The sequence below is a fragment of the Plasmodium chabaudi genome, assembly GCF_900002335.3.
Source record: "Plasmodium chabaudi chabaudi strain AS genome assembly, chromosome: 12".
Lineage (NCBI taxonomy): Eukaryota > Apicomplexa > Aconoidasida > Haemosporida > Plasmodiidae > Plasmodium > Plasmodium chabaudi.
The window spans coordinates 1,722,015-1,740,525 of NC_030112.2; the positions used below are offsets into that span (position 1 = coordinate 1,722,015).

General features: G+C 23.1%; 6 protein-coding genes across 6 annotated transcripts; 3 read left to right on the top strand and 3 right to left on the bottom strand.

Annotated features, from left to right (window-relative positions):
- Positions 1-2,455: 2,455 nt before the first annotated feature.
- Positions 2,456-4,533, top strand: PCHAS_1247400 (CIR protein; the record flags this gene model as incomplete). The annotated part of the gene is made up of 2 exons (XM_051321006.1): positions 2,456-4,300; positions 4,411-4,533. The coding sequence occupies 2 exons, from the start codon at positions 2,456-2,458 to the stop codon at positions 4,531-4,533; spliced, it is 1,968 nt and encodes a 655-aa protein (XP_051176960.1).
- Positions 4,534-6,401: 1,868 nt separating this feature from the next.
- Positions 6,402-7,626, top strand: PCHAS_1247500 (CIR protein; the record flags this gene model as incomplete). Its single annotated transcript, XM_051321007.1, has 3 exons — positions 6,402-6,416; positions 6,555-7,376; positions 7,516-7,626. 3 exons carry the CDS (start codon positions 6,402-6,404, stop codon positions 7,624-7,626), a joined length of 948 nt encoding a protein of 315 aa, XP_051176961.1.
- Positions 7,627-8,752: 1,126 nt separating this feature from the next.
- Positions 8,753-9,175, top strand: PCHAS_1247600 (fam-c protein; the record flags this gene model as incomplete). Its single annotated transcript, XM_051321008.1, has 2 exons — positions 8,753-8,833; positions 8,951-9,175. 2 exons carry the CDS (start codon positions 8,753-8,755, stop codon positions 9,173-9,175), a joined length of 306 nt encoding a protein of 101 aa, XP_051176962.1.
- Positions 9,176-10,560: 1,385 nt separating this feature from the next.
- On the bottom strand, positions 10,561-12,245 carry PCHAS_1247700 (fam-a protein; the record flags this gene model as incomplete). Its single annotated transcript, XM_051321009.1, has 6 exons — positions 10,561-10,665; positions 10,821-11,054; positions 11,151-11,254; positions 11,406-11,475; positions 11,570-11,954; positions 12,145-12,245. 6 exons carry the CDS (start codon positions 12,243-12,245, stop codon positions 10,561-10,563), a joined length of 999 nt encoding a protein of 332 aa, XP_051176963.1.
- A 1,685-nt stretch (positions 12,246-13,930) lies between these two features.
- PCHAS_1247800 (fam-a protein) lies at positions 13,931-15,361 on the bottom strand (the record flags this gene model as incomplete). The annotated part of the gene is made up of 6 exons (XM_051321010.1): positions 13,931-13,935; positions 14,070-14,307; positions 14,400-14,509; positions 14,680-14,749; positions 14,846-15,083; positions 15,231-15,361. 6 exons carry the CDS (start codon positions 15,359-15,361, stop codon positions 13,931-13,933), a joined length of 792 nt encoding a protein of 263 aa, XP_051176964.1.
- Positions 15,362-16,772: 1,411 nt separating this feature from the next.
- PCHAS_1247900 (fam-a protein) lies at positions 16,773-18,221 on the bottom strand (the record flags this gene model as incomplete). The annotated part of the gene is made up of 6 exons (XM_051321011.1): positions 16,773-16,796; positions 16,953-17,183; positions 17,275-17,384; positions 17,553-17,622; positions 17,718-17,949; positions 18,091-18,221. The coding sequence occupies 6 exons, from the start codon at positions 18,219-18,221 to the stop codon at positions 16,773-16,775; spliced, it is 798 nt and encodes a 265-aa protein (XP_051176965.1).
- Positions 18,222-18,511: the final 290 nt, after the last annotated feature.

Sequence of the window (18,511 nt, forward strand, 5' to 3'; positions counted from 1 at the left end):
TATTGTTTCATTCACTGGATATGCCTTTTGAGTTAGGGTTCGGGGTATATTGTAATTTAATTTTTTATAATTTGATAATATTTTTGTCTATAAATTGCGATTAAATATATGTACCATCCCCGTATGCTTAATCTTGAGATTATGCCTAAATATGCACCTCCAAAGGAGCATGCCCATTAGTATGAAAGGGGGTACTTAACATATTTTCATAAGCCACAATACTATATCTAATCCGTTCGTATATATTAAATTTGGCAACACTATAACTTCACATGTTGCATTTTATTGCTAATTTTTGGATGGGTATATATAAGAATCCTTATTATTTATTCTATAAGTCTTGTTAATCAGGGGTGATATTGAATCATGAATAATACATTATTTTTCTTTATTTGATGAAACATATTAGCATAATTTATTATTTGTATCATATTTATTTTAATTTCAATTACAAAGTTCCCAAACAAAACTGTAATAACAAAACTGAATAGGCATCTATAGATTATAATAAAAACCATTTTGAATATTCCTCTATATTACAATATATATTCAGATTAATATATGTGTTTGTAACATTAATTAAACAAACTACTAATATATAATAATAAAATATAGATTCATAAACTATCGATCGATGTTCGATAATACAACGTTATCTATAAAAGGCATGTTATGCATCTAATATTTTTAATAACACAAAATTACATTATAAATGTATGTATACTATCCTTTTAATTTTCGATTATATTTAATATCACTTTACGTTAAGGTTTTAAATTCAAATAATAGAAATAGTTATATATACTTTAAAGATATAATATTAGATGCATCACTATTAATTTATAAACTATATAGCTTTGATGTATAAATAAATTATATTTTAAAATAGCTAAAAAATAAAATATAAGTATATTAATAAAATTTTATATCACATTTTGCTCTAGTAATTATAAATAATATTATAGATGGAATATCATTATTATTATATGCTTACATATATAATATAATATAATAAAATACTTTACTAATAAATAATATTGAAATATTGTTTTATTGTGGAAATTTCATATAATTAAATGTGAATATTATTTTGTCGAAAAGGCATATAATAATTAAATTTCTTTGAGGTAATAATATTTATATTAGGTTATTATATATACACAAACTTATAAATATATAATTTAAATATATTGTTATTACGAAATAATATATATTCTAAAATATTGCACATTAAAGCAATAAAATACAGAAATATTGTGCATTGATTTAAAGTGCTCCTATTAAGTGCATTAATCGTATCACTGTAGTATACAATGCTATAGCCAAAACAACAATAACAATATTAGATTAATATATTATGTTTATTTGATACACAATATAGATATAAATTTATTATATATGTTCTTAAAGGTATGATGAAATTAAAATTGTATGCATAAAACATCAAATGAAATATTACAATTTTGATTTAGTATTTTTTTTAATGTGTTAATATTAGAATTAACGATGCCAATAAAAATAATAATTATTATCCTCAAAAGTATAGTTTTTATATCTAAAACTAAATACTTTTTATTATAAAATATGTAATCATAATATATGTTTAGGTTCTAATAAAATTTGGGTATATAAAATGTAAATTATGTTGCACTGATCCAAAATTAATTGATCATTCCAACCAAAGTATGAGTAAAATTATAAATTAAACAAACCGTCGATTTAAAATAACTTATATGAAAACATTTTTATTAAACTCATTTTGATAACATAAAACCGCGTTTATTATATATTTACATATAATATAGTTAATAAGAAAGAAAAATGTGATATATACTAATTATTATTCTAAAAATGTATTATATGCAATGGATTATTTAAGTTTATAATTAGTTCGAATAACCTAATTATATATTATATGTTTTTTAAAATATAAAAAGATAAATAAATATGCACCCAATTATTCATATGATGGATTTATATAGAGAGTAATATTAGGATATAAAAAGGTTATGCACACTTTAAAATGCTTTTTAATCGATATAAATAAATTAAAATGTTTACACATTATATTTCACTCATTTTGGAAAATAAACAATTCAATTTGTTTTTAAAGGTTATATTTAAAACAAAAATTATTTCATATTGTTTATAAATAAGATTCAATATATTATACAAAATAATATAATATATAAATATACTAATGATACATAACTAGCATTTTAACAATTTAAATATAATATATATATATTTCTTAATTCTTATATGGATGAAATATATAAGCTTTGAAAAGTTTTTTATTAAAAAAAACAGGAAATGCATTTCGTTCTTCATCCGTGGTAGCCGAGAAAAGACACTACCTGGAATAGGTTAAAGGGATGAATTATATTCTACAAGATATAAATCATTAAATATTGGGAAGAAATTAAAAGGTTTAAAGGGTGATTTTATTGTAAATATGATGGAATTTGGCGGTCAAACATATGGATTGAAAGGTAAAGATGGTGAATTAAGCGGCCAAACGGATGGATTGGAAGGTAAAGAAAACATATTAAGTGGCCAAACACGTGGATTGAAAGGGCAAAGAGGTGAATCAAGCGGTCAGAATAGTGGTTTCGAAATTATGGGTGAAATAGGCCCCAAAGTGAAGGGATTACATAGAGAGTTGAAGAAAATGAACGGTCAAACGAAAAGATTGAAAGGTCAAAAAGGTGGCTCTCAAGTTGTATTTGGAGGTCGTTCAATTTTAAAGGATAGATTGAAAGGTAAAGAAGGGGATTTTGATGGTCAATCTGATGTATTAAGGGATGGAAAAAAGGGATTGAAAGATCAAAAAGATGGATATATAGGTATATCTGGGTTTCAATCATATATAAGAGATAAATTATCGGGTTTAGAAGGCGATTTTTATGGTCAATCTGATGAATTCAGTGGTTCAACGCAGGGATTGTATGGCCAAAAAGGTAAATCTCTGGGTAGATGGGTGATTCAACCATATTTAAAAGATAGCTTGCCAGGTTTAGAAGGTGGATTAGAGGGTGTTTTAGAAAGTGATTCAAATGAGCAATATAGTACAATAAGTAGCAAGAATAGTGGATCCGAAATTATAGGTGGAATCAGTCCCAAAATTAATATGTCGTATGATACGGTAAAGGGAATAAGTGGTGAGACGCCTATTTTGAAAGGTCAAGAAGGTGATGTTGATGGCCATCATGATGTATTAAGTGTCCGTGGTAGTGAATTTATAGGTGGAATAACCCCCCAAATGAAGGGATTAAGTGGTCATAGGGAGGATTACCCAGATAAAGAAGGTGATTTTTATGGTCAATCTCATGGATTAAGCGGTCAGACACTGGGACTAAAAGGCCAAGAAGGTGGATCTCTAGGTATATCGGGGGCTCAACCAAATTTAAAAGATAGTTTGCCAGGTTTAGAAGGCGATTCAGATGAGCAATATAATACAATAAGCAGCAAGAATAGTCTGTCCGAAATAATAGGTGGAATAAGTCCCAAAATTAATATGTCGTATGATACTGTGAAGGGAATAAGTGGCGAGACGCCTATTTTGAAAGGCCAAGAAGGTGATGCTGATGGCCATCATGATGTATTAAGTGTCCGTGGTAGTGAGTTTATAGGTGGAATAACCCCCCAAATGAAGGGATTAAGTGGTCATAGAGAGGAATATCCAGGTAAAGAAGGTGAACCTCAAGTTTTATTTGGGGGTTATTCAGAATTAAAAGATGGATTGAAAGGCGAAGAAGGTGGGTCTCTAGGTATATCAGGGGCTCAACCAAATTTAAAAGATAGCTTGCCAAGTTTAGAAGGCGATTCATATGAGCAATATAGTACAATAAGTAGCAAGAATAGTGGATACGAAATTATAGGTGGAATAAGTCCCAAAATTAATATGTCGTATGATACTGTGAAGGGAATAAGTGGCGAGACGTATATTTTGAAAGGTCAAGAAGGTGATGTTGATGGTTATCATGATGTATTAATCGATCGAACAAAGGGATGGAATGGCGAAGAAGGTGGATCCTTAAATATGAAGGATGATTTTTCACATTTTACAATTGAATCCGAAAATATTTCAACCATAACAGAAGAAAATGTAAATCCACCTCGTAAAATTCCAACTTTACTGTTTGAAAACCTTTTAGAACATTCAAGCGCTGATTCAACCCCAGATTCAAAGTCAATTTTAACCTCAGTTTCAAACTCATTTTCAAATTTTGGAAATAAAATACCATACATCGTAGTTCCATTTATTTTAATTCTCATTCTTTTAGGAATTTCATATAAGGTAAATAATAAGATAATTTGAAAATATAAAAATTAAAAATATATATTACAACATATTTTGTGAGTGCATAAAAAACAAATAATTATATGTTTTTACCACTTTTATGTTAGTATTTTGGACCTGTGTGGAGAAAAAAGTTGAAAAAAAAGCAAGATACGAAAAAGGTTATAAATTTGTGTGATAAACATAAAAACGAAAAGGAAGTCACAAATACGCTCACCGAAAATAATTAATGGGAATATTATAAATTGAGTTGATGATAAAATGGGATTATTAAATATATAGAAAATTATATGTCAGTTATTATTTTATTTTTTTGTTGATTTTTTTTGTTTATAAAGAAAAAGACTATTCTTTTGAATGATAAGCTTAATTAATAACTTTTATTTTGGGGTTCAGAATCTATGAGTCTATTTTAAAACTCAATATAAGTATTGAAAATTATAAATATGTAAATTCATTTATTATTACTATTATAGGTAAATAAACTAATAATTATAATTAAAAAATGAATTTATGAAATTATGACAAAAAGTTATATATTTTTATAATTGTATAAGGGTGATGTTGTTAGATTTGTTCACTTAATTTTCAACTCTAAATTTATCTATATAATTCTAAGAATAAAAACATTACTAACATAATGAATGAATAAAAAATATATTTTTATAAAATTATTTATTATTTAAAAAATTAATAATAAAATTTTAAAAAAATATAAGCAGTGGCCCTCTATATATCTATCATACATTACAATGTAGAATAGTTTTTTATCCATATTCAGTAAAAAAAATATAAAACTGGATATTTCCTAAGTTTTCCTATATTTAACAGTTTATATTATTGAAATAATAAATCAATGGGATGAAGTAGTGCATTATAAAGGTATCAATGTTATTTATTTTGTTAAGCATATAATTTAGGATATGTAGTTTTGTATTCTAAACTTTTGGATAAATAGAAAAAAGATTAAAGACCTTATTAAATTATTTGTCTTTTATTATTCCATATTAACACGTATTATATTATCACTGTTTTTGAATCATCTTTAATTCAAAATGGCATTATTTTATCATAGAATTTTTAATAAATTATTTGAATGTATATGCAATGACAACTATAACAATAGAATATATAAGATAAAATGAACAATTCAGAATATTTAGCTAACATTTATCTAAATTTATATATTAAAAGAGAAATTATATTTTATCGTTATCCTCTTAAGGTGCAATATAACAGCCTAATTGCGCTTAATTTTCTATTATATTTAAAAGTTTGAATCAATAGTTATTTATTTGTTATATATTTAATATTTACTAAGTATTATTTTAAAAATAATATGTATTTAAGGAGATATTTAACCTTATAAATAGCTCAATAAATATGGGCTCAGTGCTAATTGTTGTTTTAAACCGTAGAAAAGATGATCAAAATATATTATAAAAGAGCCTAAATAGTATATTCCTAAATTGGTGTACATAGGAATCAAAATAAAGTTATTGAATACATTAAAATGGATCATTAATTAATCTATATTAAATAAAAATGATATAAATTTACGTGATTTATATAGAAAATGGAGCATGTGACTAAATTTGAAAATACTATAGTTTTAGAAAAAACTATAATATATTATAAGAAACAGGTATATAAATATTTAATATATCTTATTAAATAACTATTTATATACTTTTAAGGATTATCGTAATATTATTATTTTTAGATTTATATTGTATTTAAGTTTTAGAAAAGGTTATACTAAAAAAGGAGATGCTATAGGTTTTTTATTCTCAAACATAATGCAAGGGGATATTTTTTAAATTAATTATAAAAGAATTTCCATTTTTATAGTAAAGTTATAGCAAATATAGTAAGAATAGTATTTTTTGTATAAGTGCATCATATATACATATGGCAAAAGTATATTAATAAACCCTCTATTTAAGGTAATTTAGCTAATTGCCATAAATAAGTAAATATGTTTAACGAAAGATAATTTCTATGTGAAGAGATTAACCAAATACAGCATATGTTTATGTAATATATATAAACAATATCATCCCACATAATTTCCAAATTATAAAAGAAGTTCATTATAATGATTAAGGATCTGGTATATAATTTTGTTAAATATAATATGTTCTTCGCATGCGATTCGAATAGTTCATTGTCTATAAATTATATTAATTTTCATTTTGATAACATTTACATTTATACTTTTTTTTGTTTAATTCGTAAAATATATTCGTAGTGTGATGCAATTGATGGGATCGATAAATTAATTAAAGTGGAAGTGAAAGGAGACGGAATAATTTTTGAATATGATAAGATGCTTGACACTTATTGTCCTACCAACAAGGAGGCGAAAACGAGGCATCAGGGACAAGATGGGCAATGTTCTGGTTATAGAGAAACAGTTATCTCTGCTTTTATACAATTGCTAGAAACATTTAAGAGTAATGGTGATGATGAAAATTTAAAAAGTAACAAGCTTGCTCAATATGGTATTTTGTTGTTAAGTGATAAAATTAATCAACATCCAAATGTAAATTCTGGAATAAGTGATATTTATAGCTTGATTAGAGGATATAAGTATTGGAATAATAATTATCATAATTACATAGAACAAATAGAAAATTTGATGAATATGGATACTAAAGATACGTCTACATTTTATAATATATTAAAATTATTATGCGACATATATACTGCATTTGATGAAGACAATTTAAATTGCGTAACATGTTTGGAAAAAGCTAAAAAATTTGTTAAAAAATTTGAAGAACTTAATGACGATTCTAGTATTACTGGAAATAATTCATATAGTCAAATATTGTATTATTTATCAACTGATTATAATAGTTTTAAAAGTGATTGTGATGGAAAATGCAATAATTGTAGCGATATTCCATCACTTCCAAATATAAAAGCAGCACAGATTTCTGGACAAGATAATTCAGATGGTTTTGTAGAAATTTCTGAAGCTACATCATCAAATTCGTCGATAGCAAGCAAATTAATTCCAGCTTTATTGATATTTTCAATACCAGCTTTGTTGGGAATTGCTTATAAGGTAAATAATAAGGAATTTATAAATATAATATTTAAAATTTATTTCCGTGATTCCTTATATGCGACTATCAAAAAATGTATATACGTTTACCATTTCTATATTAGTATTCATTATTTGGATTCGATAAACGACTTCAAAGACAATATTTAAGAGAAAAACTAAAAAAAATAAAGAAGAAAATGAATCAATATATATGATTCAAAGAGTAGTTATTATTCCAGGAAGATTAATAATAATTGATATAAGTTAAGAAACTGTCTATTTGGAAATAAGTAATTTTTGATTATAACTTTGGAACATAATTTTTAGGTTTATTAGAATATTTAAATAATATAATCAATAAAATATTTATGTATATTTATTGTATTTTTGCATATTTTTTGTATAATTTTTATATAGTTTTTATGTTGTGTAACCCATATATGGGTTAGGGTTAAGTACCACGTTGCATTTATTAGTATAAATGATTCACGTATAGTATGTAGGGGCCATATTAAGGCTCATTTACCCTATTTTTATAAAAAATATAGAATATTATTAAATAATATTAAACACTTGAGAAGTATAGCAAATAAGAATTTTTGATAATTGCTTTTCATATGTTTGCATAAATTGATTTACAATATATATGCATCCAATATTTTATTACCATAATTAATATATATTAATTTGCATGTAGACATACAAAAATAAAAAATATATGTTTATAAGGTATCAAAGATGTTATTAAATGAGCCTTTAAGTTACACTAAAGACTTACTTTATAAAAATATGCAAAAAATATTTTAGGTTGAATTTGTTGCATAAATGATTGGTTTTATAATTAAAATAATGTATTTTGTACGAAAATATGATTCTATTTGAAAAAAACATAAATATAAAAATTTGGGTAGTTGTATATTACATCTTTGATGATAGCAGTTATTATATATTTATATAATTCTGTATGTATATAAATTAATGGAATAATTTATTTATATTTTAAATATTAAAAATAATTTTGTTATATTTAATATAATGGCGTAAATAAAAAAAAATATTCACGAAAAAAAAAATTTTTTTATGCATTTAAAATATAATATTTATTTATTTTTATTATTTATATTAAAGTAAAAATAAAATATAAAAATTTATTATAATTGCAGGATCATAAAATTTGGATGATTTAAAATAGAACCAAAGTATAATTTTATTATAATATATTTCCATAGATATCATATAACTTGTTTATATAAATTAAAATTAAGCAATTTGTAATATTAAACAATAGCATTATTGTTTTACAAGAATAATATATAAAAAGGAAACCCCAAAGAATACATCGTATATATTATTTAAAGCATCTGCTTCGAAAAACCCTTTTTATCAATAAGAAAATGAATAAACGGATATTTAGTTTAGTTTGTATCATATTGTATGTCATTTTGGCTGTATCAATACATTGCTCGGAGGAGAAAGTAAGTTTCCAAAACAGAATATAAACAAATATATAGAAAATTATATAATATTGGGTATTTACATGCTGTGACGCATATATATATTATTATACTTATTTCTAGCATGATCGATCTAAGGAATCTGGCTTAAGAAATAGAGTCATTCGTGTTATCAAACAAATAAAGAGAAGTAACAAAAAAAATGATATAGCATCTCAACGCGAAACCAAATTAAATAATAATAATAATAATAATTATAGACGTTATGGTGATGATGATGATGATGATGATGATTATTATTACAGCGATGAAGAAACGATCATTACATGCTGTGGTTGTCGTTGTAATAAATGCGCTGGTTAAGAATACGAATAGGCTCTCCATTTCTATATTTATGTATTAATATTTTAAGTTTATGGCTTATTATATAAATGTTAAAATAAATACAATTAGTTTATTATAAATTGTTAATATAAAACTTATGTATTTACTTACATGGAGAATATTTTGGCGTATTTACATTATTGTATATAATTTGTGAAAAATATTCCGAAAATAATTAATAATTGAAATACGATTGATTCATTTGCTATAATCATAGTATTTATTATTTGTATGCGTATTGTTTTATATTTTGTACGCATTTTTAATGTATATTATGTCTTATAGCTTATGTTTGTTTTTGTTTTATTATTTTACACAAAATTTGAGCATGTCACTGTGCATTTAATTTATTAATATATTTGGTGGGACTATTGTTTTGTAGACACCAACCTAGCATTTTTTTATATTTTTTGTAATACTACACAATAATAATTAACTTTATAAGTATCACTTTGCAACATTTAAGAACTCATTAAGTAAAATATAAAAATATATTTTATAAATTGAAGAATAATAAAAAAACGTGAAATTATAGGAAATATTATTATATTTTATATGTCTACTTAGCCAAATAGTTTATAGTTATTCATAAATATTTATTGCTTATATAAAATTGATTAAAAAAATATATAACAAGATTACCATAAATAATGATTTAAAAAATAGCAATGATGGCATTGCTCACTATATGAAGAATAATATCTCCTTTAGACAGAACGTATTCGATATTTTATACAGGTACAATTATTATGTGAATATGTCTGCAATATAGTAATATTAGGAAATAATTATAGTATAAATATCGTTTTTTTAAACTATAAAGGTAAAGATAACTTTAGACATGTGTCACAATTATTCAAAGGGAACATTGATTTATAGACATTCCAAAAAGGAGATATTTTTTATTAAATAAAAAATAAGTACATATATATGTGAATTGTGTTAAATTAGCATAATAATTTAACTTTGTACTTTATTTAAATGAATATTATGTATATATTTCATGTAAGAACATATTTCTCTCTCTTTAAGTTTGTACATATTTTCTTATTTCTCTAGAATCCGCAAATGCTCTTTAAAATCGAATTTATAAATTCATCATTTAATGTTTGGCACCTATGGAGGTTGTTATTTAGTTTTTCATAGTCATATAAATATACAAAAACACTCTCATGGTTTCCAAATATATTTAATTATATTTACAAAAAAAAATATGAACAAATTATATGCAAATCAAACGCTATTTAAAAATCAAATGAGGGTTCCGTAACAATAATTTAAAACATGTATAACCCATGAAAATAAGTTTATTTTATTAATATAAGTATCAATTTTTTAAAAGATGTCATTTGGAAAGACGTTTATTACTTTTTAAAAATATCTCTTAATTCGACAAAATTTAACATTTTGTAGGCTGTCATAGTTCTAATATTATCTTGTGGGATTGTGGGAGAACCAAGATGATCAATCTGAGAAAAAAAAGAAATAATTAATAAATATATAAATGCTCCATTTTTGGTGCGAATGAATAAATATATTATAAATGTGCACATTTATATAGAAAATATATTTTTTTGATAATGGTGAAATAAAATTATGTTACTATAATTTTTATATTGCTTACAGAGCAGAGATGAGTAATTTTAACATCATTAGCTTCCTTTTTAATGAAAAATACCATTAAGTTAATATACAGTTTGGTTAATTTTCCACTTCTAATATCTTCATCAGAATCGATATCAGGAGTGAATGAATTTGCACTTTCTACGATTGTATTTATATAATTTGTATCCCCGAATTTATTATGATCATTCATATTTGATGAAACCAAGAGTATTGCAGTTTCGTCTTCTGATAGCTATAAATTAATAAAAAGTATATTTTCATAAATTAGGATATAATCATACAAAAAAAATATATATAGAAGGATGATGGAAAAGAAAAATTTTCTTACTTCAACTTTGTGGGCTATTGCATGATAATATACATTCCATACTGTGCCGTTGTAAATTTGTTGTATAATAACTAAATTTTCATTGTAAATTCGAGAAATGTTTCCTAAAAAAATTATAATTTTGCATACATGCAAATTAAAACGTGGTTAAATTTAACAAAATGAAAAATATTAAATACCAGATTGGACATTGATAATAAAAAAAAAAATGCATCATAAAGATTGATGAACACATTAAATAAATTAATTATATACCTTTAGCGAATACAATATTGAATTTCTTTTCACCATTGGGATCCCATAACATATTTACTATATCATCATACTAACAAAAAAAGCATATTTATATATTAACAATTATATATTTTTTATTTTAAAACAATTTAATGAATTAAAAATTATTGCCTTTTAATTCATACATTATCAGGGTTGGGGATTGTAAATACAAGCTTTCCAATATCAGTATCGTTTACTTTCTTAAAATATACAATTTCTCCATTTCTCTTAGAATATGGCCTGTAATCATTTGTATGTATGGCATGCTTTTTTGCAATCTCTAAAGCTTCGGCCATAATATATTCTGCGTGTTTAGCTTCTTTAGCTTTTAAAGACAATTGGCGTTTACATTCTATAGGATTAAAACATGTTTTTTGTTTGAATCCTATAGGATTAAAATATTCTTTTTGTTTAAATCCTATAGGTATGAAATGTGCTCGCTGGTTAATTTTTTTAGGGGCGGAAGATAATTTTTGTTTAGCTTTTTTAGGGGGGGAAGATAATTGCCGCTTATATTCTTCATTTGAACTACAAATGGAAAAGGGGATATATTTTTAAATTTATTTAAATTTTTAATTTAAAAAAATATATATTTATAAGAAGTTATTTTGGTTTTCCAAATGTTATACATATCCACATTCACATGAATATATATAATATTCTTATAATAAACAGTATATATTTGATATAGGTATATATGTTGCAATTATTTTCTTACGAACTGGGGGTTGGAGCATGCTCGCTTGCAAATGCTACATTTTCCATATATCTTGCGACGCATAAAAGTGCCAAAACAACCTTAATATATCCTTTATTCATTTTTGGACTTGATATATAAAATAGAATATATTTTTTAGAAATTAACAAATATAAAGGTTGTTATGTATGTTAAATCGAGGCAATCGATTTCGAAGAAATTATAAAATTTAATATTTCTTTAAATATATATATAAATAATTTGTAAATTTTATTTATTTCATCATTTTCAAATTTTTTAATCTAATTATTTTTTTAAATATTATTATACACTAAATAAATATAGAATTTAGTGATGTGTCTTGCGTTCGATATATCATTAATTAGGTTTCGCCTCTTTAAATGTTAGCTATTTAATTATTTTTATTTATATTTATATAAGAATATTACGATTATGTTAAAATTGTATATGAAAAATATAATATATTATAATAAATAAAAATTAACGTAAATGTATTTTTTAAAAAAATGTAAAAATTATTTTTTTTTTTGTTTAAGGCGTTACATATAAGTGCATAATTTATTACAGCTTTAATAAATATTATATAAAAAATATTATATATTTCAAAAATTGTTTTAGTTAATATAACATTATTAATATTTTAAATTATATGTAGACAAGCTTCTTATTTTTATAATTAATAGCATAAAAATAAAACTGAAATATATTAAATTGGGATTGTATGTGAAATTTATGCATACATAAAAAAACTCATATTATATGACCCCAACATTTATTTAGCTAGTAGAAAGTTGATAATATAAATATAAAGGTAGGATAATAGTATAAAAATTATATATTGTTTTAATGTAACAATTTATTAGATTTGATCTAATATACGCAAACAATTATATTACTGAATAAATATCCATGGTAGAAATACACATGGTAATAATTAATATACAAAAATAGTTGTGTTGCTTTTTAACAATAGCTTGATAAAATTTATATTATGAGAATCAACCATTCTGTGATTTTTCATCACTTTTAATACACATTTTACTAAATAAGATTTTTTATCAAAATTGTTAGTTTTATAAAAATTATTTATTGGTAATAATATTGACGCCCATTTTTTTGATAAATGGGTACAAATTATAAATTCCCTTTTAATAGTCAAACATAGTATGCATAAAATTAAAAAATATAAATAAATAAAATATTAAAATAAAATAATGAAACATAAAGTTGTAAAATAAAGAAATACATATGCATACATAAAATTAATTTAGTTTTTAATTATAATATTTTTGATACCGAAATGTTAATGTTTTATGGCTCAGGGTTCTGTGTTATGGAATCTATGCTTTGGATTGTAGTAACATTTTTATTAATTTTTTTATAATTTTATTATATTTGTTTGTAAATGCTGATTAAATATATGTACCATCCTAGCATGTTTAATCTCGGGATGATGTCTAAATATGCAACCCAAAGCTACATACACATTAATATGAAAGAAATATCATAAATAAAATATCTTCATAAATAATAGCAGTTATATTTGTAGTATTCACAAAATTAACACATATAAATTTATCCTAATATTAAAAAACAAAAACAAGTTATATACAAAGAAAACATTCTTAAAACAAAAAAACACTTTATGATGGCAACTTAAAGAGGCCATTATACATGATTTATTAACATAAATCTTCTAATATTATGGTACTGAAAAATATGTATGAAAGAAAAAATAATTTAAAGCCTTTTAGTAATACATTTTTGTTAATTGAAACCATTTTCATCAATCTAAGAAAAAAAACATAAATGGATAAATATATAAAATGTTTAAATTTTTAGCTAAATATAGTATATATTATAAATATGTGCATTTATTTAAACAATTGTTGAAATAAATTATTATGTTATTAAAATTTGTATACCATTTATAGATTTGATATAGGTGATATCAACACAATTGACTCTTTTTTCAATGATGTATCCAGCTATGTTAACAAACATTTTCTTTAATTTTCCTTTTCTAATATCTTCTTCAGAATCAATTTCTGTTGTGAATAAATTTGCGCTTTCTACGATTGTGTTTTTATATTCTTTCTTGGAAGGGTGGTGATCAATTATATTTGCTGAACTCATGACAATTACAGTTTTGTCTTCTGATATCTACAAAATTAATAAGCGTATTTGAGTAAATTGCGTGTAATAATATGAGAAATACGATTTATAACGAAACAGAAGAGAATCGATTTTCTTACTTGAGTTTTTTTGGCTAAAGCATAAAAATATTTATGACGGCCCATAATCGAACCTTTGTAACGTTGTTGTATTATTACTAAATTTGGATTGTATACACGGACAATTTTTCCTAAAAAACAATATTATAAAATTGCATAGATGAAATTAAAATATCACGAATTCGAAGATATGGGAAACAATAAATAGAATTATATAACAATGGAAATAATAAATTATGAAATGTCGAATAAATAGTAACAGTCATATGTTAATTTGGCTAGTTATTTATGTTATGTATACTTTTAGCAGATTTATTATCGAGAAAACTGATACAATCGGGATCCCAAAACTCGTCTATTGTTTCATTATACTAATGAAAACCAAGAAAAATGTATGTATATAAGTTATAATAATTTTTTAATTTTAATTTGGTTTATTACTTTTAATGTTATTCATTAATTGATACCTTATTGGGCCCAGAAACTCCATATATATATTTTTTAACCTGTGTATGTCCAGTATGTTTTTTTTTATAAAGATACAAATTATTAAGAGGATCATTCGCTACAAATCTATAACCATCTTTACTTCTAGCATGATCTATTAAATGAATTGTAGCTTCGTTCATAAGTTTTTCTGCATTTTTTATTTCTTCGGGTTTGGTACACAATAATTCTTTGTTTTTTTCATATATTTCTTCCGAACTATCATTGATAAAAGTGAACATATTTTTTTATGCGTACAAAAATAAAGATATTGCATTTATATTATAACACTGTTGTACAGACATATATTTCGCATTTTCATAATGTAATATACAGTATATTATATATGTTGTTATATTTTCTTACGTAGCATAATTATTTTTTGATATAGTTGATGCATTTTCCTCTGGAACTGGCTCAGTTGCAAGGATTTTATTGTTCAGGTATACTGAGACACTTAAAAGAAAAAAAAATATTTGAATATAAAATTTATTCATTTTGGGACTTTATAAACAAAATATTAAAAAATATGTTAATATTTTTTTAATTAAAAATTAACAACTCAAAAAATAACACAAATATAATTAAAATTGAAGCAAATAATTTTCTCCAATAAAGTATAAAAAAATACAAATTATTATTTAAACGGTATAATGTAGGCTTTTATCAGATTTATAAGTTTAATATATTTTTTATTAAAATAATTCAATCACAAAACGACGTCAACAACAGAACCTTTCATATATAATGAATATAAAAAATATTATAATATCTAAAAATAAATAATTTTAATTATATAAATGACATTTTTAATATATAGCATTGTGAATACACAAGTTTTATATTTTTATAAATGATTAAACCCAATTTAAAATTTATAAAAGATACCATTATGTATGGAATCACATATATACTTACATTAATAATTATATTAAAATAATTGTATTACTATTTTTTACCATTTGTTTTACAACATTTCTATGATAATGCATAGTTTTTAATATAAAACACATCTATTATAGTTTTAAATATTAAAACAATTAATTTAATCGATGATGCAGTTTATTTTTTATATTGCTAATATTACTATATAAAAATATGTTTATTTCATTATAATAATAGTATGATAAAATATATATGATGGTAAATCGTGCTTTCTGTAATTTTATCACCATTTTTAACTAAATTTACTAAATAACTTTTTTCTAACAAAATTGAAAATTTTATAAAAATTATTTATTGGTAGTAATATTGATTCCCATATTTTTTTTTATAAATGAATACAAATTATAAATTTCCATTAATAGTAAAGCATAGTGTATATATAATTAAAAAAATACAAATAAAATAATGAACCATAATGTTGTGAAATCAAGAAATATATATGTGCATATATAAAATTAATTTATTTTATTATTTTAATATTGTTAATGTCGAGGTGTTCATTCATTATGGGTCAGGGTTCTATACTACGGGTTATTGTAATATTTTTATTAATTTGTTTGTAAATGTTTATTAAATATATGTACCATCCTAGTATGTTTAATCCCGAGATATCTAAATATGCACCCAAAAATGGGCATAATCATTAACCGAAAAGAATATCATGAATAAAATATTTTCATAAATAATAATAGTTTTTCATAAATAATAACAGTTATATTTGTAGTATTCACAAAATTACTACATATAGATGTATCCTAATATTAAAAGACATAAACAAGTTATATACAAAGAAAACATTATTAAAACAAAAAAATATTCTATGATAGCAACTTAAAGTGGCCATTTTACATGGTTTATTAACATAAATATTCTAACATTACAATGCCCCCCAAAATATATATAAATATATGTTTATATATGAAGGTAATAACAATTCCACCATTTTCCAATAATGCATTTGTGTTAAAAGAAAATATGCCCATCAATCTAAGAAAAAAACCATAAATGGATAAATATATAAAATGTTTAAATTTTTTGCAAATTATAGTATATATTATAAATATGTATATTTATTTAAAACAATATTCTTTTAACAAATGGTGAAATAAACTATTGTGTTATTAAAATTTGTATATCGCTTACAGAGCCGACATAGGTGATAAGAACACATTTGTCTTTTTTTTCAATGATGTATCCACCTATGTTAAGGAACTTTTTTTTTAATTTCCCATTTCTAATGTCCTCTTCGGAATCAATTTCTGTTGTGAATAAATTTGCGTTTTCTATGATTGTGTTTTTATATTCTTTCTTGGAAGGGTGGTGATCAATTATATTTGCTGAAGTCATGACAATTATTGTTTTATCTTCTGATATCTACAAAATTAATAAAAATATATTGCATAAATTATTGTGAAATATGAGAAGTGCGATTTATATAGAAACATAAGAGAATCGGTTTCCTTACTTGAGTTTTTTTGGCTAAAGCATAAAAATATTTCCAACGGCCCAAAACCGCATCTTTGTAACGTTGTTGTATGATTACTAAATTTGGATTGTACACACGAGCAATTTTTCCTAAAAAACAATATTATAAATTGTATAGATGAAATTAAAATATCATGAGTTTGAAGATATGGGAAACAATAAATAGGATTATATAACAACGGCAATAATAAATTATGAAATGTCGAATAAATAGTAACAATCATATGTTAATTTACTAATTATTTATGTTATGTATACTTTTTGTAGATCTAGGATCGACCAGGTTTTTAATATCAGGATCCCATAACTTGCCTACTACTTTATTATACTAATGGAAGCAATGAGGAATATATGTATATAAATTATAATAATTTTTTAATTTCATTTGGTTTATAAATTTTTATGTCGTTCGTTAATTGATACCTTATTCGGATCATTCTTTCTATATTTGATCTTTACAATATCTGTATTATTGTCATGTTTTTTTTTATACAAAAACGCCTTATATATAGGATTTTCCCCCACACGCTTATAACTGGATTTAGCATGATGTATTAAATGTACTGCAGCTTCGTTCATAAGGTTGATTGCGTTTATAGTTTCTTCAGGATTGGTACACAATAATTCTTTGTTTTTTTCATATATTTCTTCCGAACTATCGTTGATAAAAATAAACATGTTTTTTATGCATACAAAAATAAAGATATTGTATTTATATTATAATATTGTTACATAGGAGTATAATTAATATTTTCATAATGAAATATGTAATATATATATTGATGCATTTTCTTACGTAGCATAACTATTTTTTGATTTGGTTTTTGTAGTTTTTCCTGAAGCAGGCTCAGTTGCAAGGGTTTTATTATTCAGGTATACTGAGACACTTAAAAGAAAAAAAACAATTTGAATATAAATTTTATTCATTTTGGGACTATAAACAAAATATTAAAAAATATGTTAATTTTTTTTTAATTAAAAATGAACAACTCAAAAATCTGGACAAGTATAATTAAAATTGAAGCAAATAATTTTCTCCAATAAAGTATAAAAAATACAAATTATTATTTAAATGACAAAATGTAGGCTTTTATCAGATTTATAGGTTTAATACATTTTTTATTTAAATAATTCAATCAAAAGACGATACAATACAGAAACTTTCATAAATAATAAATGTCAAAAATATTATGATTCATAATTTAATTAATATTATA